The sequence below is a fragment of the Ornithorhynchus anatinus genome, chromosome 4, assembly GCF_004115215.2.
Source record: "Ornithorhynchus anatinus isolate Pmale09 chromosome 4, mOrnAna1.pri.v4, whole genome shotgun sequence".
Classification (NCBI taxonomy): domain Eukaryota; kingdom Metazoa; phylum Chordata; class Mammalia; order Monotremata; family Ornithorhynchidae; genus Ornithorhynchus; species Ornithorhynchus anatinus.
Genome location: NC_041731.1, coordinates 44966930 through 44991976, shown reverse-complemented (window position 1 = coordinate 44991976; position 25047 = coordinate 44966930). Strand labels below are relative to the sequence as shown.

The 25047-nt window shown below is 46.1% G+C and overlaps 1 protein-coding gene and 1 non-coding gene across 3 annotated transcripts in view; one reads left to right on the top strand and one right to left on the bottom strand.

The window, feature by feature from the left end:
• Positions 1-2599: 2599 nt before the first annotated feature.
• On the bottom strand, positions 2600-2707 carry LOC114811602. Its single transcript, XR_003759298.1, has one exon. It is a non-coding gene; the product is annotated as a U6 spliceosomal RNA (small nuclear RNA).
• Positions 2708-6535: 3828 nt separating this feature from the next.
• DENND1A (DENN domain containing 1A) overlaps positions 6536-25047 on the top strand; it is a 493337-nt gene continuing 474825 nt past the window's right edge. For both annotated transcript variants that reach the window (XM_029062896.2, XM_029062894.2), the window contains exon 1: positions 6536-6704. In XM_029062896.2, coding sequence (XP_028918729.1) covers positions 6688-6704 — 17 coding nt within the window. In that variant the 5' untranslated portion in view covers positions 6536-6687. The remainder of the gene's footprint in view (positions 6705-25047) is intronic.

Below are 25047 nucleotides of genomic sequence, written 5' to 3'. Positions count from 1 at the left end.
TTTGCACTTCTCGAGCCTGAGGATAAGTCTGGGAAGGTGGGAAGGTAAGCATTACAGCTGGGTGGAATGAGAGTCTCTCTGGAGCGGTATGCTTAGCTCGTAAGAACCGAAATGGCCAAAAGAATATGAGGAACATCTTAGATCAAACTTCCTGGCACTCAATCCTCGAAAATTCCTCAAGCAAAACTCACCTTTACACCCATCTCTTCCAGGAAGTCAGTCGCTGGTATTTATTGAGAGCTTCCTAGGTCCCGAGCATTTTACCAGGTGATTGGAAGAGAGCAATACAGTCAAGTGGTCAGTTGTTCACTGTCCACAAGGAGCTTAAAGTTTTGAGGGGTGAAGTCCTGAGTTTTCTCTGACTTGTGGACAAGAGTGGGAATGCCAATTTCAAAGTATGACTGGCAATCCCCTTCCCTACTCCACCTCCCCTTTTCGATGAAAGTTATAATAATAATAATAATGTTGGTATTTGTTAAGCGCTACTATGGGCAGAGCACTGTTCTAAGCGCTGGGGGAGATACAGGTTCATCAGGTTGTCCCACGTGAGGCTCACCGTTAATCTCCATTTTACAGATGAGGGAACTGAGGCACAGAGAAGCTAAGTGACTTGCCCACAGTCACACAGCTGACAAGTGGCAGAGCTGGTATTCGAACTCATGACCTCTGACTCCCAAGCCCGGACTCTTTATAAAGCAGAAGAATAAAGCAGCTAATACAGTAGCATCAACAGAACTCCTTAATTGGCCTCTTTAGGATCCAGGTTTGGAGAAGGGAGCTTTTTTAGGTGATGGGCAAGCAGGGGTGAAAGTAAAAGTGTATTCTCTTAGGAACACCACCTGCCTGGAGGTGGCTTGTGGTGATGGCAAGAAGGCCCTACGTGTAGGGGGGCAAAGGGGCAGGTGGGAGAGGTCACAGAGGGAGTCTGCCACCAGGGAAAGGACTTGGATCTCCTGAACGGGTTTGAAGCTGGGGGATGAGGGTTGTTCTCATTCCCCAAGAACCTCTAGTGGTTGCCCATCACCTAGTGGTTGTCACCTCGTAAATGCTTAACAAATACCATAATTATTATTATTAGTCAGGAAACTCCTGATAGAGCCCAATAATGTGCGTTAGCCGCTCAGGTATCCCCGCTCTGCAGGCTCTGAAGCATTCAATCACCTTTCCTCCTCCTATTTTACCGTGCAGATTTCCTATCACAACTCAACACACTTACCTCACTCCTTTTCAGCCGCCCTACTCACTGTACCTCCATCTCATTTTATTTTGTTCCCCACATCCTGCCTCTGGCCTGGAATTTCCTCCCGCTTCATGTCCAACAGACCATTACTCTCCAAACCTTCAAAGCCTTATTAAAATTACATCTCCTCCAAGAGGTCTTTCTGAACTAAGTCTTCATTTCCTCTACTCCCTCTCCCGTCAGCATTACCCTTGTATTTGTATTTACACTTTTTATTCACCCCACCCTCAGCCGCACAGCATTTCTGTGCTGTTCAGCAATTCAGCAAAGCACCAATAAAATAATAAATATATTTATTCATATTAATATTTCTCTCCCCTTCTAGACTGTAAGTTCCTTGTGGACTGTAAGCTCCTCATACTCTCCGCGCTGAATACAATGCTCTGCCTGCGGTAAGTGCTCAATAAATATGATTAATTGATTGATTGTTCTGGCTCATTTTATAATCTGGTTAGGACAATGGAAAATCTACGCAGGGCAGAGTAGATCTGACACCTTATCTCCAAGTGTTTCTCATTACCCTATTCATTTTGTTAATGAGGTGTACATCCCCTTGATTCTATTTATCTTGATGATGTTGTCTTGTTTTTGTTTTGTTCTGTTTTGCTTTGCTGTCTGGCTCCCTCGTTTAGACTGTGAGCTCATCTTTGGGCAGGGATTGTCTCTGTTGCCGAATTATACCTTCCAAGCACTCAGTACAGTACTCTGCACATAGTAAGCGCTCAATAAATACTACTGAATGAATGAATGAAAGTGTTTGTGGTGCAGGATGTGGGCTGCAGTGTGCCAGGTAGTGGGCCCCCAGCAGTACTGATTTGCCTGTATCCACCCCAGGGCTTAGTACAGTGCTTGGCAAAGAGTAAGCATTTAACAAATACCACAATTATTATTATTATTACTGTCTGCTCCTGCAGTGAGCTGCCATGGCTCTTGGCGGGACATTTGAGGGTGCAGAGGACAGAGGACAATTTGGAGTAAGGACAGAGGTAAAACTATAGCACCATTCCTGCTGTTCCAATTATGTGGGGCAGGGGATTGTGGCCCACCCATATGGGTCCCGTCAGAGTGGGACTGCAGAGTCCAACTCCAAACTCTGCTTTTTCTTATTTTCTCCTCTTTCTTTAATGGTACTTTAAAGCGCTAACTATGGGACAGGCACTTTAATAAGCACTGGAGCAGATACAAGATCATTCATTCATTCATTCAATAGTATTTATTGAGCGCTTACTATGTGCAGAGCACTGTACTAAGCGCTTGGAATGTACAAATCGGTAACAGATAGAGACAGTCCCTGCCCTTTGACGGGCTTACAGTCTGATTGGGGGAGATGGACAGACAAGAACAATAGCAATAAATAGAAAAAATATGAAACGCTTCACGAATTTGCGTGTCATCCTTGCACAGGGGCCATGCTAATCTTCTCTGTATCGTTCCAATTTTAGTATAATAATAATAATGTTGGTATTTGTTAAGCGCTTACTATGTGCCGAGCACTGTTCTAAGCGCTGGGGTAGACATAGGGGAATCAGGTTGTCCCACGTGGGGCTCACAGTCTTAATCCCCATTTTACAGATGAGGGAACTGAGGCCCAGAGAAGTTAAGTGACTTGCCCACAGTCACACAGCCGACAAGTGGCAGAGCTGGGATTTGAACTCATGAGCCCTGACTCCAAAGCCCGTGCTCTTTCCACTGAGCCACGCTGCTTCTCCAACCTGTAGAAGTCCTCTAGACTGTAAGGCAGGAGGCAGGGAGGTCAGTGAAGAGGCTGATACTGTAGTCAAGGCGGGATATGACAGATGCTTGGAGCAGCGGGGTACCTATAAAAAGGGAAAGGGGACCCCCACTGAGCCCTCATGGCAATTGCCTGCCATCTATGAGAAGCAGCGTGGCTCAGTGGCAAGAGCCCAGGCTTGGGAGTCAGAGGTCATGGGTTCGAATCCCAGCTCTGCCACTTGTCAGCTGTGTGACTATGGGCAAGTCACTTCACCTCTCTGGGCCTCAGTGACCTCATCTGTAAGATGAGGATTAAGACTGTGAACCTCACGTGGGACAACCTGATCACCTTGAATCCTCCCCAGCGCTTAGAACAGTGCTCTGCACATAGTAAGCGCTTAACAAATACCAAATTATTATTATTATCTATGGAGTCTCCTCCTGCTTTATTAGCGAGACCACCTTTTTACCAATCTGCGCCCACTTTGCCATAGGGAGACCATCGTCAACCCCCAACCCCTAGTCCGGCTAGAGAGATCCCCTCTAGCCAACAGCTCTCTGACAGTTCCCTGAAGAAACTACGTGTCTCCCCTGCCCCCCAGCAGTTAAGTGCTTTGCCACAGTCACACAGTGGTCGTGCTGGCTGCGGAGGAAGAAGGGGTGTGCTTGATAAGCACTTAGCAGCATGGCTCAGTGGAAAGAGCCCGGGCTTGGGAGTCAGAGGTCATGGGTTCAAATCCCTGATCTGCCGCTTGTCAACTCTGTGACTTTGGCCAAGTCACTTTACTTCTCTGTGCCTCAGTTACCTCATCTGTAAAATGGGGATTAAGACTGTGAGCCCCACGTGGGACAACCAGATCACTTTATATCCTCCCCAGCGCTTAGAACGGTGCTTTGCACAAGTAAGTGCTTAACAAGTGCCATTATAATAATAATAATCATCATAATAATAATTATTATTATGTGCCAGGCACTGTACTAAGCACTGGGTTGGATGTAAGCAAATCAGGTTGGACACAGTCCCGGTCCCTCATGGGGCTCACAGTCTCAATCCCCATATTACAGATGAGGTAACTGAGACACAGAGGAGTGAAGTGACTTGCCCAATGTCACACAGTAATAATGTTGGTATTTGTTAAGTGCTTACTATGTGCAGAGCACTGTTCTAAGCACTGGGGGAGATACAGGGTCATCAGGTTGCCCCACGTGAGGCTCACAGTTAACCCCCATTTTACAGATGAGGGAACTGAGGCACAGAGAAGTTAAGTGACTTGCCCACAGTCACACAGCTGACAAGTGGCAGAGCCGGGAGTCGAACCCATGACCTCCGACTCCCAAGCCCGGGCTTTTCCCACTGAGCCACGCTGCTTGTCAACTGTGTGACTTTGGGCAAGTCACTTTACTTCACTGTGCCTCAATTACCTCATCTGTAAAGTGGGGATTCATTCAATAGTATTTATTGAGCGCTTATTATGTGCAGAGCATTGTACTAAGCGCTTGGAGTGTACAATTCGGCAACAGATAGATCCCTGCCCAATAACGGGCTCACAGTCTAAACGATATTAATAATTTTGGTGTTTGTTAAGTGCTTACTGTGTGCCAAGCACTTTTCTAAGTACTGGGTAGATACAAGGTCGGGCTCCCAGTCTTCATCCCCATTTTCCAGATGAGGGAACCGAGGCCAAGAGAAGGGAAGTGACTGATCCAAAGTCACATGGCTGAGAAGTGGTGGAGCTGGGATTAGAACCCACGACCTCTGACTCCCAAGCCCGAGCTCTTTCCACTAAGACTGTGAGCCCCACATGGGACAACCTGATCACCTTGTATCCCCTCCAGCACTTAGAACAGCGCTTTGCACATAGTAAGCGCTTAACAGACACCATCATCATCATTATTATTATGACGTTCTGACTCCCAGGCCCGAGCTCTACCCACTAGAGAAGCAGCGTGGCTCAGTGGAAAGAGCACGGGCAGGAGAGTCAGAGGTCATGGGTTCAAATCTCGGCTCTGCCGCTTGTGAGCTGCGTGACTTTGGGCAAGTCACTTCACTGTGCCTCAGTGACCTCATCTGTAAAATGGGGATGAAGACTGTGAGCCCCACCTGGGACAATCTGATTACCTTGTATTCCCTCCCCCACCCCAGCGCCTAGTAAGCGATTAAGAAATGCCATCATCTGTAAAAAGGGATGAAGACTGTGAGCCCCACGTGGGACAACCTGATCACCTTGTATCCCCTCCAGCGCTTAGAACAGTGCTTTGCATATAATAAGCGCTTAACAAATGCCATCATCTGTCAAAGGGGGATGAAGACTGGGAGTCCCACGTGGGACAACCTGATCACCTTCTATCCCTCCCAGCGCATAGTAAGCGCTTAACAAATGCCATCATCTGTCAAAGGGGGATCATAATGCTGGTATTTGTTAAGCGCTGTGAGCCCCAAGTGGGACAACCTGATGACCCTGGATCCCCCCCAGCGCTTAGAACAGTGCTCTGCACATAGTAAACGCTTAACAAATGCCATCCTCTGTCAAAGGGAGATGAAGACTGAGCCCCACGTGGGACAACCTGATCACCTTGAATCCCCCACAGCGCATAGTAAGCGCTTAACAAATGCCATCCTCTGTCAAAGGGGGATGAAGACTCTGAGCCCCATGTGGGACAACCTGATGACCCTGCATCTCCCCGAGCGCTTAGAACGGTGCTCTGAGCATAGTAAGCGCTTAACAAATGCCATCCTCTGCCAAAGGGAGATGAAGACTGGGAGCCCCACTTGGGGCAACCTGGTCACCTTGTATCCCCCGCAGCGCATAGTAAGCGCTTAACAAATGCCATCCTCTGTCAAAGGGTGATGAAGACTGGGAGCCCCACGTGGGACAACCTGATCACCCTGCATCTCCCCCAGCGCTTAGAACAGTGCTCTGCACCTAGTAAGCACTTAACAAATGCCATCATCTGCAAAATGGGGATGAAGACTGGGAGCTCCACGTGGGATAACCTGATCACCTTATATCCCTCCCAGCGCATAGTAAGCGCTTAACCAATGCCATCATCTGTCAAAGGGGGAACATAATGCTGGTATTTGTTAAGCGCTGTGAGCCCCACGTGGACCAACCTGATGACCCTGCATCTCCCCCAGCGCTTAGAATGGTGCTCTGCACATAGTAAGTGCTTAACAAATACCATCCTCTGTCAAAGGGGGATGAAGACTGGGAGCCCCACGTGGGACAACCTGATCACCTTGTATCCCCCCCCCCCACCCCAGCGCTTAGAACAGTGCTCTGCACATAGTAAGCGCTTAACAAATACCATCCTCTGTCAAAGGGGGATGAAGACTGGGAGCCCCACGTGGTCCAACCTGATGACCCTGCATCTCCCCCAGCGCTTAGAACGGCGCTCTGCACATAGTAAAAGCTTAAGAAACTCCCCCATCGTGATTATCACGATCATCATCATCATTACATCCCGCTGCTGCCCCGAGCCCGGGCGCAGCAGCCGGGCCTGGCCGTGGGACTACAAGTCCCAGCAGCCCCCGCGCGCCGGGGAGCGGAGTCGGGGGAGGGGGGAGGGAGTGCGCGCGCCCGTGCGGCGGGGACGCGCCCCGGCGACCATGGCGTTTCCCAGGCCGGAATGAGGGTCCGGAGCCGGAGGGAGCGGGGCTAGAGCCGGAGCCGGAGCCCGATCGGGGGAGAGGCAGCGAGGCCGGCGCCGCCGCTCCATGCGGAGTCCCGGGGACCATGGGCTCCAGGATCAAGTGAGTGCCGGAGGCCCGGCCGGGCCGAGTCCAGCCGAACCCGGCCGAACCCTTCCGAACCCTTCCGAACCCGGCCGAACCCGGCCGAACCCGAGCAGCGGCCCGAGGCCCAGCCGAAGCAGGCCGCGGGCAGAAGGGAGCGGGGCGGGAGACTTGTTGCCGTGACAGTCGGGCAGTGGGGGTTCCCTCCCTTTTTCAGTAATAAATAATAATACTAAGGGTATGTCCGTTCAGCTCTTACTAGGTGCCAAGCACTGTTCCCAGCGCTTCCACTGTGATTTTATCTCGAGCTAAGGGGGGGGGAGGCAAGGGGAGAGCTGGGGGAGGGGTTGCCATGGAGAAGCAGGGGCATCCGAGGGAGCTAGCTGGGTGGTGTAATGATGGTGGGGTTTGTTAAACGCTTAGTAATAATAATATTGGTATTTGGTAAGCGCTTACTATGTGCACAGCACTGTTCTGAGCGTTGGAGGGGGGGGGGATACAGGGGAATCAGGTTGTCCCACGTGAGGCTCACAGTCTAAATGGCCTTTTTACAGATGAGGTCACTGAGGCACAGAGAAGTGAAGTGACTTGCCCACGGTCACCCAGCTGACAAGTGGCAGAGCTGGGAGTCGAACCCATGACCTCTGACTGCGAAGCCCAGGGTCTTTCCACTGAGCCACGCTGCTTAGTAGGGGCAGAGCACTGTTCTAAGCACTGGGGGAGATGCAGGGTCATTGGGTCGTACCTTGTGAGGCCCCCAGTCTTCATCCCCATTTTCCGGATGAGGGAACTGAGGCACAGAGAAGTGAAGTTGACTGGCCCACGGTCACACAGCTGACGAGGGGCGGAGCCGGGATTCGAACCCATGACCTCTGACACCCAAGCCTGGGCTCTTTCCACTGAGCCACGCTGGTGGTACTTTCCAAGCGTGTAGTACTGTGCCCTGCACACAGTAAGCGCTCAATACATAATGTTGGTATTTGTTAAGCACTTACTATATGCAAGCACTGTTCTAAGCGCTGGGGTAATCAGGTTGTCCCACATGAGGCCCACAGTCTTAATCCCCATTTTACAGATGAGGTAATTGAGGCACAGAGAAGTGAAGTGATTTGTCCACAGTCACACAGCTGACAAGGGGCGGAGCTGGGATTCAAACCCATGACCTTCGACTCCCAAGCCCGGGCTCTTTCCACTGAGCCATTCTGATGGTACTTTCCAAGCATGTAGTACAGAGCCCTGCACATAGTAAGCACTCAATACATACGAATGTATGAATGAGTGGGAGGAGTGAAGAGGCTGGGACCCCTGCCCTCCCCCCCGCCCACGGTCAAGGAGTTGAAGGCAGAAGAAGGGTGCTAACTAAGATGGTCCACAGATGCCCCGTGAGTGGGATGAAGACAGCTGTCAGAAGAACTAGGGGCAAAATGGGGTTGGGGGCCAGGCAGAGGAAGAGAGCTGAAAAAGACAGGGGAAGGGTGTGGGGCTAGTGCCCCCAACCAAATGGGTCAGGGTCTGTATGTTCGGAGAAGGTAAAATATGTTTCGAGAACTTTAGTGGACCGCTGTCGCAACTGTTCTTCGAACATTTGCTTTGCTTCGTGATTCCTATTGCGGTGCCCCGGCCTAGCCCGGCGGATGGCATCTTGGCAAGTTTATGTCACCCAGAACTGTTTGAAGTGGGGGACCCTGAAATGAGCAACTGGTGTGTTGGGGGAAGAGGGGTCTTCTTAGAAGTGTTGCAGAGGTCCTTGTGGGAGGTGGCAAAATCTGGAAGTGGCATGAGTAAGTGAGAGTTTTTGGGGTCTGGAAGGTTGTAGGCAGATTGCTTAAGGGTCCCCAAGCCTCTCCCACCCCGCATCTTTATGACCTTCTATTTACTTCTCATTTACAAGAGGGGGAGTTGATGCCAGAGCCCTTTTGATGGGTGAACCGTCTTGCAAAGCCTCTTTCTGCATTGCCCTCCCATTCTTGTTAATGTCACTGATACTGTTAGGAATTTTTGAGGAATCTCAACAGACACATTCCAATGCTCTGTTTCACCTGCAGTTCCATCAGTGGTCTTGTTAATAAGCATGATTGGGGAAGATGAATTTTGTTTTAAGACCGATTGGAACTGGGTTCACCAGGTTGCCACCTCCAGCCATGCTGAAGTTTGAAAGCAACAACTTCCTTGTTGCATTCCAGTGGGAGTGGGCTTTTCCCTCCCAAGATCTCTTCTCTAACACTGCTGGCCCTCGCTCTTGCAAACCCAGGCCACTAGATGCATTATCTCTAATGATAAACAAATGTTCCGTTTTCCTCTGTGACTAATAGAAATGACTAAATATTTTTTTTTTCTTGACATCAGCCTAGTTTCTTGTTGAAAACATTCTTGGGCAATTTCGGGTTCTCGGGTGAAGTTTCTGGAATTTGACTCCTTCAGTGTTTGGGAGTGGTGCATAATGAAGTTTGGAAGTTCTTGAAAAAAAGGGGAAGAGGGCAACAGAAAAGTATGACAGTTACTTTTTTCACTAGTTTATTTGGTTCCAAGTTTTGCCAGTGCTGGACTGACTGGTGTCAGCCAAGCCTTTCCATTTCAGAAGGAAATTGTTGATAAAGAAATTTTGTGACCTTTACTCAAAAATATTGGAAAAATTTGGGTATTTCAATGGCAAAACCCAAAATGGGACCCCAGAGGCCAGGTTTCACCATCCTTAAAAAAACTCTACAAAAGTAATTCATGATATTTGCTAAGTAGAGAGGATCCTCCCCTTCATTTTACATGGGAAGATTCTGGACACTAGCAACTAGAATCTAGCACAGGAATTTTCTCAGGATTGGATGGCAAGTGTCAGAATCATGAAAGGACTTGAAAGTCTAAAGTTCAAATTTATAGGCACTAACTCTTGACAGAAGGCAGTATTAGGTGGTTCTAATGTAAACAAATGGACTTTTCTTTGAATCTTATGGTTTATAGAGTCTATCACAATGATACCTAGACCCTTGGACATGGGGGTTAATTAAGTGTGAAATTGAATGAAGGAGGAAATTATGTTAAGTGTGAAATTTGGATAAAGAATAGCCTCCTGAGCCATGAAACTACTTTGCTGTGGCCTGGGGAATCTATCAGATCAGCTGTGGAGAGGATAACTGTGGTACCTGAGTGGCATTGGAACTAACTACTCACAGGGCAACTTTTAGGTACTGTTGAGAACATGAAAAAAGCAGAGAGGAAGTGCATTTAACCCCAGGCACTAACCGGAACACTTGAGCAACCAAACAGATTGGTTCTGTGTCCTCATAAAGTCTAACTGCAGGAGCAAATTGAACAGAACAGAAGAAAGCAGGACTCCAATTCAAGCTGTCCCTTAACTTGACCATGCAAAAGTCTAAGGATACAGATTCTGTTGCAAAAAGCAGCCTTGGAGAGCACTGCCCGAGGAGAGGAATGCTGGAGGCTCAGTGCAAAGAGAATGGGAGTGAGAGGGCAGTCACCTGCGCTATCGATACCTCATTTTTGCAAATCTGTACAAATCTGGAAAGGTTAAAAACACCAAAGTGAAACAAGAATGTACCAGGAACCCAGAGAAGATGTATTTCAGGTAGGGACTAGCAGGAGAGAATGTTGGGCTGCAGACCAGTCAGGCCACACTGTTAAAAGATTGAACCCTGGAAATGATATTGAAAATAAAAGCTGATCAAAAGCAATCGTACATATTATTGATAAAACTGACATCTTTGGATTAGGGAGATCCTGGGAGTGCGTCTCCGTTTTCTCATTGAAAGAGTGGAAGGTTGTCTCCAAATGCCTTCTTTCCGTTTCCAAAGACCAGATGAATATATATGTTCATATAGAATATATGTCTATTATATTGATGTCAGTTTACTTGTTTTGATGTCTGTCGCCCCCCTTCTAGACTGTAAGCCCGGTGTGGGCGGGGATTGTCTCTCTATTACCAAATTTTACTTTCCAAGCACTTAGTACAGTGCTCTGCATACAGTAAGCGCTCAATAAATCCGATTGAATGAATAAAAGAATGAATGAATGGCCTCATGGAAAGAGACTTGGCCATCAGGGGCCTTTTGTTCATGTTTTCCTGAGACCTTGAAAAAGAATGTCAAACCAACTTTTACATTTAAAACCTGTGGAGACATTTTTATGGGATGGTGGAGCGGAGAGAAGTACGAAATTAGATTATAGTATTATCACTTGGAGATCTGGTTAAAGGTCACCTAGTAGAAAGGGTGTGGGTCAGGAGAAAGGGGACCTGGACTTTAATACTGGCTCTCCCACTTGGCTGCTCTGTGACTTTGGGCTAGTCATTTAAATTCTCTGTCCCTCAGTTATCCCATCTGTAAAATGGGGATTCCCTACCCGCTCTCCCTCTTATCTAGACTGTGTACCTAATGTAGGACAGGGACTGTGCCTGACCTGATTGTCTTGTAGGTACCCCAGCGCTTAGGAGAAGTGCCTGGCGCACAGTAAGCCCTGAAGCAAATACCACAGAAGTGTCCTATGAAACACCCAGAACCCTCAAGCCCAAACCCTTTTATTTTAAGTTGCTTGGTGCCCCAGATGGAATGGCAACCTTTGTATCAAGACAGTTTGGCATTTTTCTCTCCTGGGACCTACAATACACTTTTGAGCCCTCTCCAGAGATACTAAAAGTCTAACCTTCTGGTTTTGAGTGCAACTAGGATCAAAAGAATGGTTGTCTTTGAGCAAACCCTGGGTAGTGAAACTCGGAGAAGCAAATAACCGTGCTTTCTGTGAGCTTTGATTTTATTTCATACTTAACAGGTGACTTGCAGCCACTTTAATACAGTGATGCTGCATGGTCGAAAGTCATTTTTTTATTGGAAAAGATGGGAAACAAAGCAGATGTTAGGGCAGGCTCCCGAAAGGTTAGTCTTTGGGCTTCTTTTGACTTTAAAAAGGAACAGGCTTGCTTCTGGATCGCTGCAAGAAGTAGTGATGAAGTGGCTCAGCTTCGACAGATATATTTAAATCTTATTTAGCCCGAGAATGATCCCTGTGGACTGGAGTGTGGTTATTATAAAGTGATTTAACTGATAGCAGCGAGACCCAGCAGGAAACTATATAGCAGTCTAATATCGGTTGTGGTGACATCCCAGAAACCGTTTGAAGGTATTGAGCAAAGGAAGTGGGTTATAAGTAATCGAAAGAAGTATTCTAAATGAGTTGGAAGGAACCTGACACTTTTATGGAGCCAGAGAGAGAAGGACTTTGCAGTGAGCGTGAGAGGTGAGCGAGGCAGCAGGAGGGCTCATTTACCCTAGCTTGTTGTTCCTTTTTTGCTATGGACCAGTGGAAGAGGGAGGTTAAATTTCTCCAGCATCCTAAGCCTTTCCGAAAGACTTTGAATGCCCAGCCATTGCAGCTGCCCCAGGGGCTCTCTTCGGTTTGCCACGTTGGCGGGCTTTACTGCCATCGCCTTTAGGATCCGAGTGGAAAATGTCCAGGCCCAGCCAGCCGCAAGGGGGAAGGTCAGGAGAGTTGCCTGGACCTGAAGAACTTTTGATCGAACACCCCAAGTGAGCTAATTCCAAAGCGAGAGGCTGGCACAGTGCACAGCCCAAGGACAGTGGGAGAGGAGGTAGTCTCCAGGAGCCCAGAGAGAAATCTTTTTATCTTTAATTCGGAGTTCAGGGTGTCAGATGTTCTCTGGAAAATTTACGAGGGAAGGTTGTCCATTTTTCTGAGCCCAGCCAACCTCTGTGAAATCTTGTGTTTATCCAGCCCAGGAGGCTGGGTGGGAGGCAGATGTGAGAGATGGGCTGGGGAAGCTAGGGCCTGGAGGGAGTGGCCATCCACATTGATTTTGCACTGTTCGGTTTGTCTTCCAACACCCGGAGGTTCTCGCCCTGCTCAACAATGGCCCCCCAGCGTCCTCTTATCTTTTGTGGTTTTGATTGGGCTTTGTAGAGAACTTTAAAAATAAACAAGAAATCAAAACAAACAAAAGCATTCTAAACAAGGGGGCTGGCCCTTCCACTTATGTTACTGTCAACACCCATTCTTTCCTGAGCCTCTCCGGCAATCAAGAGGAAACCAACAAAAGAAGTAAATAAAGAAAGCTGTGTGAATTTCAAACACCGGAAGCATCCCATTGTTTGCTTAAGGAAAACAGAAGGGTGTCATAGGTAGGCAAAGGGAGAAGGCATTGCACGGTGTAGGTGTTACAGGTTAGAATGAAGAGAGGGAAAAAAACTTGAGCAGTAAGGGAGGTTTTATTTTATGTGATTAAGTAATATTGTTCAGTGGTCAGTCATGGAGGAGAAAGCTGCATGGCCTCCCCAGGGACAGACTTGGAATTTGCCAAGAGTATGCTAAGCCTACATTCTCAGCTGCAGGAAGCAGAGCCATTGGATGCTTTGATTTAGCTAGGCAATATGAATAAATAGGAGATAAATACAATTTAATATGCTTCAGGACTGGTTGCCATACATGGAAAGGTTCCTTGATTCCGAGGTTTTCTGTTCGCTAGCTAGTGTATTTGTCTGGTAGCTAGTGTATTTGACACTTAAGCAGCCTTATCCTGCTGCTTGGAGAAGGGTAACAGCTGTTAGATGGTGTTGAACATAACTGGAAGTTAGAGTGTAAGTTCCTTGAGGGTGAGGGTGGGGTGCAAAGCTATACCTTAACAAGTGCCACAGGCCCCTAGGACTGGGATAAAACCCACAGGCTCCTCATTAAATACTTGTCGTCCAGATGACTAATCAACATTATTGATTCGCAGGCCTTCCTTCACATATATTAAAAAAATCTTGGCTTCTGCAGATAGCTGGTACCCTTTACCGAGAATGGAAACTGATAGGAATACTCATGAGCTAAAAGTCCTTATTCAGTATGTCCTAGACATAGCCCTGTGTCTTCAGAATTAGAAATTTGTAAGCACTGATAACCTATGAAACCTTCTTCTCACTTGCCCTTGAACGTGCTTTCCTATGTGGTTTTCCTGCATACAAGGTAACAGTACTTACAAAAGCATTTAATTGGCGGGAATCAGATCCTTGAAGTCTAGATCAGTCACTCATTCACTCAGTCGTATTTATTGAGCGCTTGTGGTGTGCAGAGCACTGTACTAGTCATTCGTGTTTGAGTGCTTACTGTGTCAGAGCACTGTACTAAGCGCTTGGGAGAGTACAGTATAATGGACTTGAGAGACATGGTCCCTGCCCACAATGAGCTTAAGTCTAGAGGATGAGAGAAACATTTTTATACATAAATTATGGGGGTGTTCACAAGTCCTGTGGGGCTGAAGGATGGGTGAATTAAGGGTGCAAATTCAAGTGCAAGGGTGATGCAGAAGGGATGGGAGAAGAGAAAATGAGAGCTTAGTCAGGGAAGGCCTCTTGGAGGAGATATGCTTTTAATAAGGTTTGTAAGGTGGGGAGAATAATTGTCTGTTGGATATGAAGAGGAAGGGTGTTTCAGGGCAGAGGCAGGACTTGGGCAGTGAGTTAGATGAGATCAAGGTACAGTGAGTAAATTGGCATTAGAGGAGCGAAGTGTGTGAGCTGGGTTGCAGTAGGAGGTGCTTGAGGTGATTGAGTGCTTCAAAGCTGATTGTTAGGAGTTTCTGTTTGATGAAGTGGGTGGATGGTTGATGAGGAGTGGGGAAACATGGACTGAATGTTTTTGTAGAAAAAATGATCTGGGCAGCAGAGAAACTTATTGACTGGAGTAGGGAGAGACAGGAGGCAGGGAGAGGTCATCAAGTAGGCCAATGTAGTAATCAAAGCATGATAGAATAATCAGTCAATTGTATTGAGTGTTTACTGTGTGCAGAGCACTGTACTAAATGCTTGGGAGAGTAGTGTGACAGAGCTGGTAGACACATTCCCTGCCCACAAGGAGTTTATAATCTAGATGGGGAGACTTTGATTCATTCAGTCATATTTATTGAGTGCTTACTGTGTGCAGGGCACTGTACTAAGTGCTGGGAGAGCACAATATAAGAGAGTTGGTAGACACAGTCCCTGCCCACAGCGAATTTAAAGGCTAGAGAGGGAGACTTTCATTTATTTAGTCATATTTTTGAGCCTTTAATGTGTGCAGAGCACTGTACTAGGCACTTGGGAGAGTACAATATAACAATAAACAGACACATTCTGTGCCCACAAGGAGCTTACAGTCTAGAGGCAGATATTAATATGCATAAATTATTGGTATGTATACAAATGTTATGGGGCTGAGGGAGGAGTGAATAAAGGGTGCAAATTCAAGTGCAAATTGACACAAGAGAGTAGAAGAAGATGAAATGAGGGCTTAAGACAGGGAAGGCCTCTTGAGGAGATGTGCTTTTTTTGAGGAGATAAGGCTTTGAAAGTGGGAAGGGTAATTGTCGGATATGAAGAGGGAGGGAGTTGCAGGGTGTGGCCGAGGGGTCAGCGGTGAGATAAACAAGATCGAGGTAGGGTGAGTAGGGTGGCATTAGAGGAGTGAAGTGTGAGCTGGCCAAGCCCTGTCCTACTCTGCCTCATCACTGTAGATGGCACCACCACCCTTCCTGTCTCACAAGCCCGTAACCTTGGCATTATCCTAGACTCCTCTCTGTCATTCAACCCACATTTTCAATCCTGTCACTAAATCCTGTTGGTCCCACCTTCACAACATCACTAAAATCCTCCCTTTCCTCCCCATCCAAATTGCTACTGTGTTAATACAATCACTCATCCTATCCTACCTGGATTATTGCCTCCTTCCAGCCTCCCGTCTCTCCCCACTCCAGTCTGTACTTCACTCTGCTGCCCAGATCACTTTTCTACAAAAACATTGAGGACATGTCACCCCACTCCTCAAAAAATGCCAGTGGTTGCCCATCCACCTCCGGATCAGCAAAAACTCCTCACCCTTCGTTCTAAAGCACTCCATCACCTTGCGCCCTCCTACCTCACCTTGCTGTTCTTCTACAAACCAGCCTGCACCCTTAGCTCCTTTAGTGCTAACCTTCTCCCTGTGCTCCGATCTCGCCTTTCTTGCCATGGACCCCTAGCCCACATCCTGCCTCTGGCCTGGAACGCCCTCCCTCTTCAAATCTGACAGACAATTATTCTCCCCCACTTCAAAGCCTTATTGAAGGCACATGTCCTCCAAGAGGGCTTTCCAGACTAAGCTCCACTTTGCCTCATCTCCCACTCCTTTCTGCACTGCCCTGATTTGCTCCCTTTGCTGTTCCCCCCCCTCCATCCCCACAACACTTATGTACATATCTGTAATTTTATTTATTTGTATTGATGTCTATCAACACCTCCTAGACTGTAACCGCATTGTGGGCAGGGAATGTCACTGTTTATTCTTGTATTGTACTTTCCCAAGCGCTTAATACGGTGCTTTGCATACAGTAAGCACTCAATAAATATGACTGAATGAATGAAGCAGGAAATCAGAGAGGTGAGGTGGAAGGGGTCAAGGTGATTGAATGCTGTAAAGCCAATGGTGAGGAGTTTTTGTGGAGGTGAATGGGCAACCACTAAATTCTTGAGGAGTGGGGAAATGTAAATTGAATGGTTTTATAGAAAAATGATCTGGGCCGCAGAGTGAAGTATGGATTGGAGTTGGGAGAGACAGGGAGTAGGGAAGTCAGGAAGGAATATTCATTCATTCATTCAATAATATTTATTGAGCGCTTACTATGTGCAGAGCACTGTACTAAGCGCTTGGAATGAACAAGTTGGCAACAGATGAGACAGTCCCTGCCGTTTGACGGGCTTACGGTCTAATTGGGGGAGACGGACAGACAAGAACAATGGCAGTAAATAGAGTCAAGGGGAAGAACATCTAGAAAAGCAATGGCAACTAAATAGAATCAAGGCGATGTACATCTCATTAACAAAATAAATAGGGTAATGAAAATATATACAGTTGAGCAGACGAATACAGTGCTGAGAGGATGGGAAGGGAGAGGGGGAGGAGCAGAGGGAAATGGGGGGGAAAGAGGGTTAAGCTGCGGAGAGGTGAAGGGGGGGCGGTAGAGGGAGAAGGGGAGCTCAGTCTGGGAAGGCCTCTTGGAGGAGGTGAGTTTTAAGTAGGGTTTTGAAGAGGGGAAGAGAATTAGTTTGGCGGAGGTGAGGAGGGAGGGCGTTCCGGGACCGCGGGAGGATGTGGCCCGGGGGTCGACGGCGGGATAGGCGAGACCGAGGGACGGTGAGGAGGTGGGCGGCAGAAGAACGGAGCGTGCGGGGTGGGCGGTAGAAAGAGAGAAGGGAGGAGAGGTAGGAGGGGGCAAGGGGATGTAGAGCCTTGAAGCCTAGAGTGAGGAGTTTTTGTTTGGAGCGGAAGTCGATAGGCAACCACTGAAGGTTTTTAAGAAGGGGAGTGACATGCCCAGATCGTTTCTGCAGGAAGATGAGCCGGGCAGCCGAGTGAAGAATAGACTGGAGCGGGGCGAGAGAAGAGGAAGGGAGATCAGAGAGAAGGCTGTCACAGTAGTCTAGCTGGGATATAACAAGAGCCCGTAGCAGTAAGGTAGCCGTTTGGGTGGAGAGGAAAGGGCGGATCTTGGCGATACTGATGCAGTATCTCCAAGAGTATGATGCAGTAATCAAGGCATGATAGGATAAGTGCTTATATTAACATGATAGCAGTTTGGTGAGGAAAGAACAAATTTTAGTGATATTGTAAAGGCTGAACCAACAGACAAGATTTGGTGACAACTTGAATTTGTGGGTTGAATGAGAGAAATGAGTTGAGGATAATGCCAAGGTTATGTGCTTGTGAGAGAGGGAGGATGGTGGTGCTGTCTATAGTGATGGGAAAGTCAGAGGGATGGCAAGATTTGGATGGGAACATGAAAAGTTCTGTTTTGGACATAGGTTTGAGGTATTGGTGGGATGTCCTAGTAGAGATATTCAAGGCAGGAGCAAACACAAGATTGCAGAGAAGAAGAGAGATCAGTGTTGGAATTGTAGATTTGGGAAACATCCACAAAGAGATGTTAGTTGAAGCTATGGGAGCTAATGAATTCTCCATGGAGTGGGTATAGTTGGAGAAAGGAAGAGGACCCAGAACTGAGCCTTGATGGACTCAGCAGTGAGAGGGTGGGAGGGAGAGGAAGAACCCACCAAAGAGACTGAGAAGAAGTGGTCAGAGAGCTAGAAGAACCAGGAGAGGACAGTGTCTGTGAAGCCAAGTTTGGGTATTTCCAAGAGAAGAGAGTGGTTGACAGTGATGAAGGCAGCTGAGAGGTTGAGGAAAATTAAGATGGAGTAGAGGCTGTTGGATTTGGCAAGAAGGAGGTTATTGGTGACCTTAGGGCTTTTTTGGTGGAGTGAAGCGGGTGAAAGCTGGATTGGAGCTGTTCAAGGAGAGAATTGGAGGACTGGAAGTGGAGGCAGCGTGTGTGAACAACTCGCTCAAGGAGTTTGGAGATAAGCCTGGGAGAGAGGGCGATAACTGGAGGCAGCTAAGGGATCGAGAGGGTTTTTTTTTTTTAAGATGATGGAGACATGAGCATGTTTAAGAGGGATGCTCCCTGGAAATTCCAGGCAGATGGCAAAGAGATGAGAAGTGGAACTCTTTGAATTAAAAGTACAGTAGGCAGTTGAGTAGTCAGTGTAAGTGAGCAGGCATTGAGGAGACACTGGAAACCTTGTGGAATATGAAACCAGTCCGTGTTTCTTAAGAAGCAGCATGGTGTAGTGGGCAGAGCACGGGCCTGGGAGTCAGAAGGTCATGAATTCGAATTCCGGCTCCACCACTTGTCTGCTCTATGACTTTGGGCAAGTCACTTCACGTCTCTGCGCCTTTTACCTCATCTGTAAAATGGGGATTGAAACTGTGAGTCCCACATGGGACAGGGACTTGTGTCCAAATCAATTTGCCTGTATTCACCCCAGTACTTAATACACTGCCTGTCACATAGTAAGCACATAACAAATATCATTAGTAGTAAAATCAAGGTCTTCCCTTAACCTGACAAGATGTTCTGACTCTTTGGTAGGTGACTGTTGCCTGAGAAAATCAGAAATCTTGGTGAGAAGCTTGGTTTGCATCAGTAGCGTAAGCAGCTCTGCATATCAGAGTGGGGTGGGTGTTTTATTTGAAATTAAATGAGGAATTCATTTCTTTTGAAATGAGGAATATAGACCTTTGTGAAGGATGGGTCAGTACTATTCAAGTAGCTAATATTTTGTAAAAGAGATATTTTCTTGCCCCTCTCTCTACCTATTGCATGCGTTCTATGAAATGTTTCTTTATTGTCTCTTTTAATGCTGTCAAAGTGCTAATATAGCTTTATTGCACCTCAGCAAGAGTCCTGTCTGGTTCCATCCCAGTAGAAGGTTCTTTGCATCTGGATAGTTCCAAAGGTTTTAAATAGCTTCAAGCTGTCTCAATTTCTAAGTGGCATCAGTTTTTCTGTGTTCCCGAAGTGTGTCCACCTCCTCTCAATTCATGGAGAGATTCAATTTGTCAGTGGGGAAGTGGGAAACTTAGGTTTTTTAGTTTAGGTGAAAGTAGTTGTTTGAGCATAAGGACCTTATCGTTGCATTGTGTGATGGGTGAAATCTTGCAGCTCTCCCTTTTTTGGCAAAATATTTCCATATATTTGTTTCTGAGAACATTATTAGAGATGAGAAGGTGAATGTAAAATCTTGAAACTGCTTGTTTTCATAATTGCACAACAAAGTTAATTATTTTATAACAAGTTTCAACAATGACTACATTCTCCTGGGAAGGTGTTGACTTGTTGAGGGTTAGAAAGCACCCTTTGATACGGTGTTTCTAACTTGGCAAAAGTGCTTTAATATAAGTATTCACAGAAACAAATGGAGACTTGTTGTGAAATATTAACACAATTTTAATGCCTGTTTGTCTAGTCTGAGGAAATCAATGTTTAAGAGGTGCTATTTGCAAGCAGTGTTCAGAGGTTTCTTCCGAATGAATGTGTTTTCGTCCTAAAAAGTAGGTAAGTTAGGAAAAGTTGTAGCTGCTTTATAAAAGTATTTTTCTAGTTAAAGATTCAGTATATATCTAAAGTCAAAGAAGTCTGGACAAAGTACAGTTCTAGGTTACTGTTTCAGATCTGTGGCTCTAAACACTTGCAGTATTTTAAGGTGGTTACAAATGAATGCTGATGGTTGCCATATGTAACAGATAAATTTTGTAAATTTTATTTTCTAATCTTGTAATGTGTCATGTTGGAAGATAAAGTGAGTGGTAAATGAAAGTCAGGGACAATCAACCTCATAATATCAGGTCTACAAAAATGAAGCTTTCATGTTGCCTGGTTATTGTCCACTCCTTTATGCCTACTCCATGATTTCAAACTGAGGGAGTTCATTTTATCTTTGAGATTATGACACATAGCATTGAGCTTCCGTGAATCACTGGGTGTTATGTAAAGAGAAGTGATATGGAATCAAAATCTATTCTTCTGGAAAGCAGTAGGTCTAAATGGGTTCACGTTGGAAAAAAAAGAAAAAAAAATCACACAGACTCTCTGGCTTACTTCCAGCTCTGCTTCCCCCCAGAAGCAATAGCTGAGCAGACTTTACCTCTTTCTCAATCTCAAGAGAACTGCAGGAGTCTAAAGTAATTGTTTGTATATGTCTGTTTTCCTTCCCCTTTTAAGAATGGAAGATGTTATCAGCTGGTATGACTTTTTTTTTTGATATCTTTGAATCCAGAGGAAAACACCTTTAAAGAGTAACAGGTTTATGCATAGAATGTGTTTTTGGTAAACCATCTCCTGTCAATACTTGCTTTCTGGAAGAGGACAGAGAACAGGAGTCTTTCAAAAACCAAAACCACAAGTAAGCTGATGGAAGAAAACTGATTACTACTTTTGTTTTTGGATTTAAGGCAATTAACATGAGACACATTACACTGTGGTGGCATCCTGACATTGGCATGAGGATGTGTTATTTCTTGCATCCTACATAAGACCCAAAGAGGGCTAAGGGCCTGTATCTGCGCTGGAAAATTGGCCCCAGATGCTCCATCTTCATTATCATGCCCACTCATTAATAGCTAATTTGGTGGGTAATGGGGCAGAAATAGGAAGTGGAAATGCTCTACCCAAAGATTTAGAAATGAAAGTCACTTGGATTAACTAATGGTTAGTAATTTTACAGATTTGCTTGAGTGAGGAGGGGAAATAGTGGTGGTTACTATCTTTAGGGGTTAGTGAGCTGGCTAATAGGAATCTCTCTCTCTCTCTCTGTCTCTCTGTCACACACACACACACACACACACTCACACACTCTCTCACACATTCCCCCCCCCCCCCTTTTGCTTTTCTGGCAGACAGGGGAAATGTGGAATGATTTGCAGCCAGCATGAGTCTATCAATGTACTTGAATTAGTTTCCCTAAAAAGGTACCTGTCTCTGTTGGTTGGGCTTTAGTTAATTTGTGCTTACTACATGAATCACTGCTTCTTCCACTTGCCAAATGTCATTGATCACCATTTAAACGCGTATGTGATTCATGATTGTAATCCAGTTTTTTTCTCGTGATTTTGAGAGTGGCAGTTTCTACCAGAGATAGCTTTAGACGCCATGTGCCATATGTCTCAATGGGCAAGGTGAGATGGCTCTACCCTCAGTCACCCTGCTGAAGTGGAGGTTATGATTCAAAATACCGTAATTAAACTGTAATTAACAAATATCATTATTATTAAAAGTAATAATAATGAAAAGGAATGAAATAATTCTGATGGTACTTAAGTGCTTCATATGTGCCAAGCACTGTTCTAAGCACCAGGGTAGATACAAGTTAATCAAGTTGGACACAGTCCCTGTCCCAAATGGGGCTCACACTCTTATCCCCATTTTACAAATGAGGTAACTGGGGCACAGAGAAGTTAAGTGACTTACCCAAGGTCAACACAGCAGACATGTGGCAGAGCTGGGATTAGAACCCAGGTCCTTCAGACTCCCAGGCCCGCGCTCTATCCATTAAGCCACACTGCTTCTCAGTATAATTGTCAAATAGAATAATAATAAAAATAATAATGGTGTTTAAGTGCTTACTATGTGCCAAGCACTGTTCTAAATATAGAGCTGCCTTATTACTACTTGAGTGAGAATTTGACTATGATCACCTTGTCCCCTCCTACCTCACCTCCCTTCTTTTTTTTACTGCCCACCCTGTACATTCTGTTCCTCTGCCACTCACCTCCTCGCGGTTCCCGGTTCATGCCTGTCCTGCTGTCGACCCCTGGCCCACGTCCTACCATTGTCCTGGAATGCCCTTCCTCCTCACATCTGCCAAACTAACTCTCTTCCCCTCTTCAAAACCCCTACTGAGAGCTCCCCTCCTCCAGGAGGCCTTCCCAGACTGAGCCCCCTTTTCCCTCTGCTCCTCCTCCCCTGCCCATTCCCCCCCAACCCTCTGCTCTTCTCCCTTCCCCTCCCCTCAGCACTGTGCATATTTGTATATATTATTTATTGCCCTATTTATTTTGTTAAAGACGTGTATATCTCTATGATTCTATTTATTTTGATGATTTGTTTTGTTTTGTTCTGTTTTGCTTTGCTGTCTGTCTCCCCCGTTTAGACTGTGAACCCATTATTGGGCAGGGATTGTCTCTATCTGTTGCCGAATTGTACATTCCAAGCACTTTGAACAATGCTCTGCACATAGTAAGTGCTCAATAAATACTATTGAATGAATGAATAAATACTAAATTTAATGCTAGTTAAAGTCTTTTAGGTTACCTACTTAGTGAGTCTGGATTATAACCCAGTTTTTCCTGTACAGTTTTTCCCAAATTTCTCCTTCCTTGTCATCCTTAAAATCTCCATACTGGTCCAAATCCTCCTCATCTTCCCTTGAGACTACTGCATCAGTCCCCTTACAGGTCATCCTTCCTCCAGCCTTTTCTCTCTTAAACCAGTCCTACAGCCTATCCTTTGCTGCCCTGCTCACCTGTCCAACAGGCTATTGGGAAAGCATCACTGTTCTCTCCCCCACCCCCAAATGGTTCTCATTTCTCCCCTTATCACACAAACTCCTGACTCTCCACCAGCTATCTCTTGCTTTACCTTTCTGCTCTCTTCGCTTTTCACACCCTAACTCACACTCTTTACTCCTCCCGAAGGTAAAATCCTAGGTATACTTCACATAGTATTAAGCCCTTCTGTGTTCAAAGAAGTGTACTAAGTGCCTGGAAAAATACAGTGGGGGAGAAATAGACACAATTCCTGACCCTCCAGCGATTTACAATCTAAGAAGGTCTGCATATGTCCTTTCTGAAAAGAATTCCCATTCCCTCTCACTCACCAAAGTGCATTCCACAACTAATCCATTCTCCATCCCTAATCCATTCTCTGTCCAAACTGCTACAATGTAGATCTAAGCACCTATCCTATTCCACTTTAACTCCTGCATCAGCCTCTGTGCTGACCTCCCTGCCTCCCTTCTCTCCCTATTTCAATCCATACTTTGCTCTGTTGCTGGGATCATTTTTCTTAAAGTTCAACTGATATTTTCCCGCTCCTCAAGAGCCTCCAGGGTTGCCCACCCACCATCAAACAGAAACTCCGTACCATTGGCTTTAAAGCACTCAATCAACTTGCCCCCTTCTATCTCATCTCACTGATTTCCTACTATAACCCAGCAGGCTCACTTTGCTGCGCTAACACCAGCATACTCACTGTTCCTCATTCTCATCTATCTCACCCCTGACCTCTCGTCCATGTCCTGCCTCTGGCCTGGATCTCCCTTCCCCCTTCATATCCGACAGACGATCACGCTCTCCACCTTCAAAATCTTACTAAAATCACATCTTCTCCAAGAGACCTTCCCTTCCCTAACTTAAGTTCTCATCTCCCCTGTTTCACCCCCCTTTTGCATCACTCTTGCACTTGGATTTGTATCCTTTACTTCCTGCACCCTCAGCCCCACCGCACTTATGCACGTAACCGTAATTTATTTTAAGGTCTGTCTTCCCCTCTACACTGTAAGCTTCTTGTCAGTGGGGAACATGTCTACCAACTCTGTTATATTGTACTGTCCCAAGAGCTTAGTACAAGGCTGTGCACACAGTAAGTGCTCAGTAAATATGATTTATTGATAAACTCTTCCTCCCCAATTAGTAGTAATAGTATCTATTGAGCCCCTCTTGATTGCAATGCACTGTACTGAGCACTTCCCATTAGTAATAATAATAATAATACTAATGTTGGTATTTGTCAAGCACGTACTATGTGCCAAGCACTGTTGTAAACTCTGGGGTAGATACAGGATATTCACGTTGTCCCATGTGAGGCTCACAATCTTAATCCCCATTTCACAGATGAGGTAATGGAGGCACCGAGAAGTTAAATGACTTGCCCAAAGTCACACAGCTGACAGGTGGCGGAGTCGAGATTAGAACCCGTGACCTCTGACTCCTAAACCTGTGCTCTTTCCACTGAGCCACGCTGTTTGAGTGCCTGCTGAGTGCAGGGCCCATAAGGACTTTATAATTCTAATGGGGGAGACATACCTAAAATATTTACAAACAGTAGAATCTGAATAAATTGATTGTTCACGTGAATGTACATATACACAAGTGCTGAGGATGGATAAAAATACATACAAATTCTAGAGGTGGCTGTTAAGTTGTCATGACTCCAGGTGTAGCAAATTAGATGGGGAAGGCTTGTGTGAAGGAGATGAAAGTTTAGGCAGGTTTTGAAGTTGGGAAGGGCTGAGGTCTGATGGATTTAGGTGGGAAGGGAGTTCCAGGCTGGGAAAGACAGCATGAGCAAGAGGTTGGAGGTGAGTAAAATGAGAGTAGGATACAGTTAATAGGTGGGGTTGGAAGCAACGAAGAACACGAGCTGGGGAGTAGAGGGAGAAGTGAGCTGACATGTGAAATGGAGAAAGCCAGGGAGAGCCTTGAGGCCAAAGATGAGGAGATTCTGTTTGATGTGGAGGGAGATGGACAACTGGAGGGTTTTGAGGAGAAGGAAGATGTCTGCTGGGGGACACGTAAGGACACTGATCTGTTCAGCCGCCTGGAGAATGGACTAAAGTGGGGAATCATCTTACTGGGATAAGAGGAATACTTGAACCAGGTTGGTGGCCTTTCAAGTGGAGAGGAGGGGGTGGATCCAAAAAGCGTTTTGGAGAAATCATTGGCAGAATTTATCAGTTAATGGAATATGAGAGCTTGAGAGGAGTAAAACGTGGGAATTGGGGTATAGTGGGAGAGGACCGAGGATAAGTAGGGAGAAAAGAACAGATTTAGTGCCTTAATTGAATGCAGGAGTGTCAGCTTGATGCAAAGAGGAAGGGTAACCATTGGAGGTTTTTGAGGAGAGGGGAGATGTGTGAAAAATGATTTTTAAAAATGGTCTGGGCTAGAGATGGGAGAGACAGGAGGCAAGGAGGTCTGCTAGGAACTGATTTAATTGAGTCAAGATATG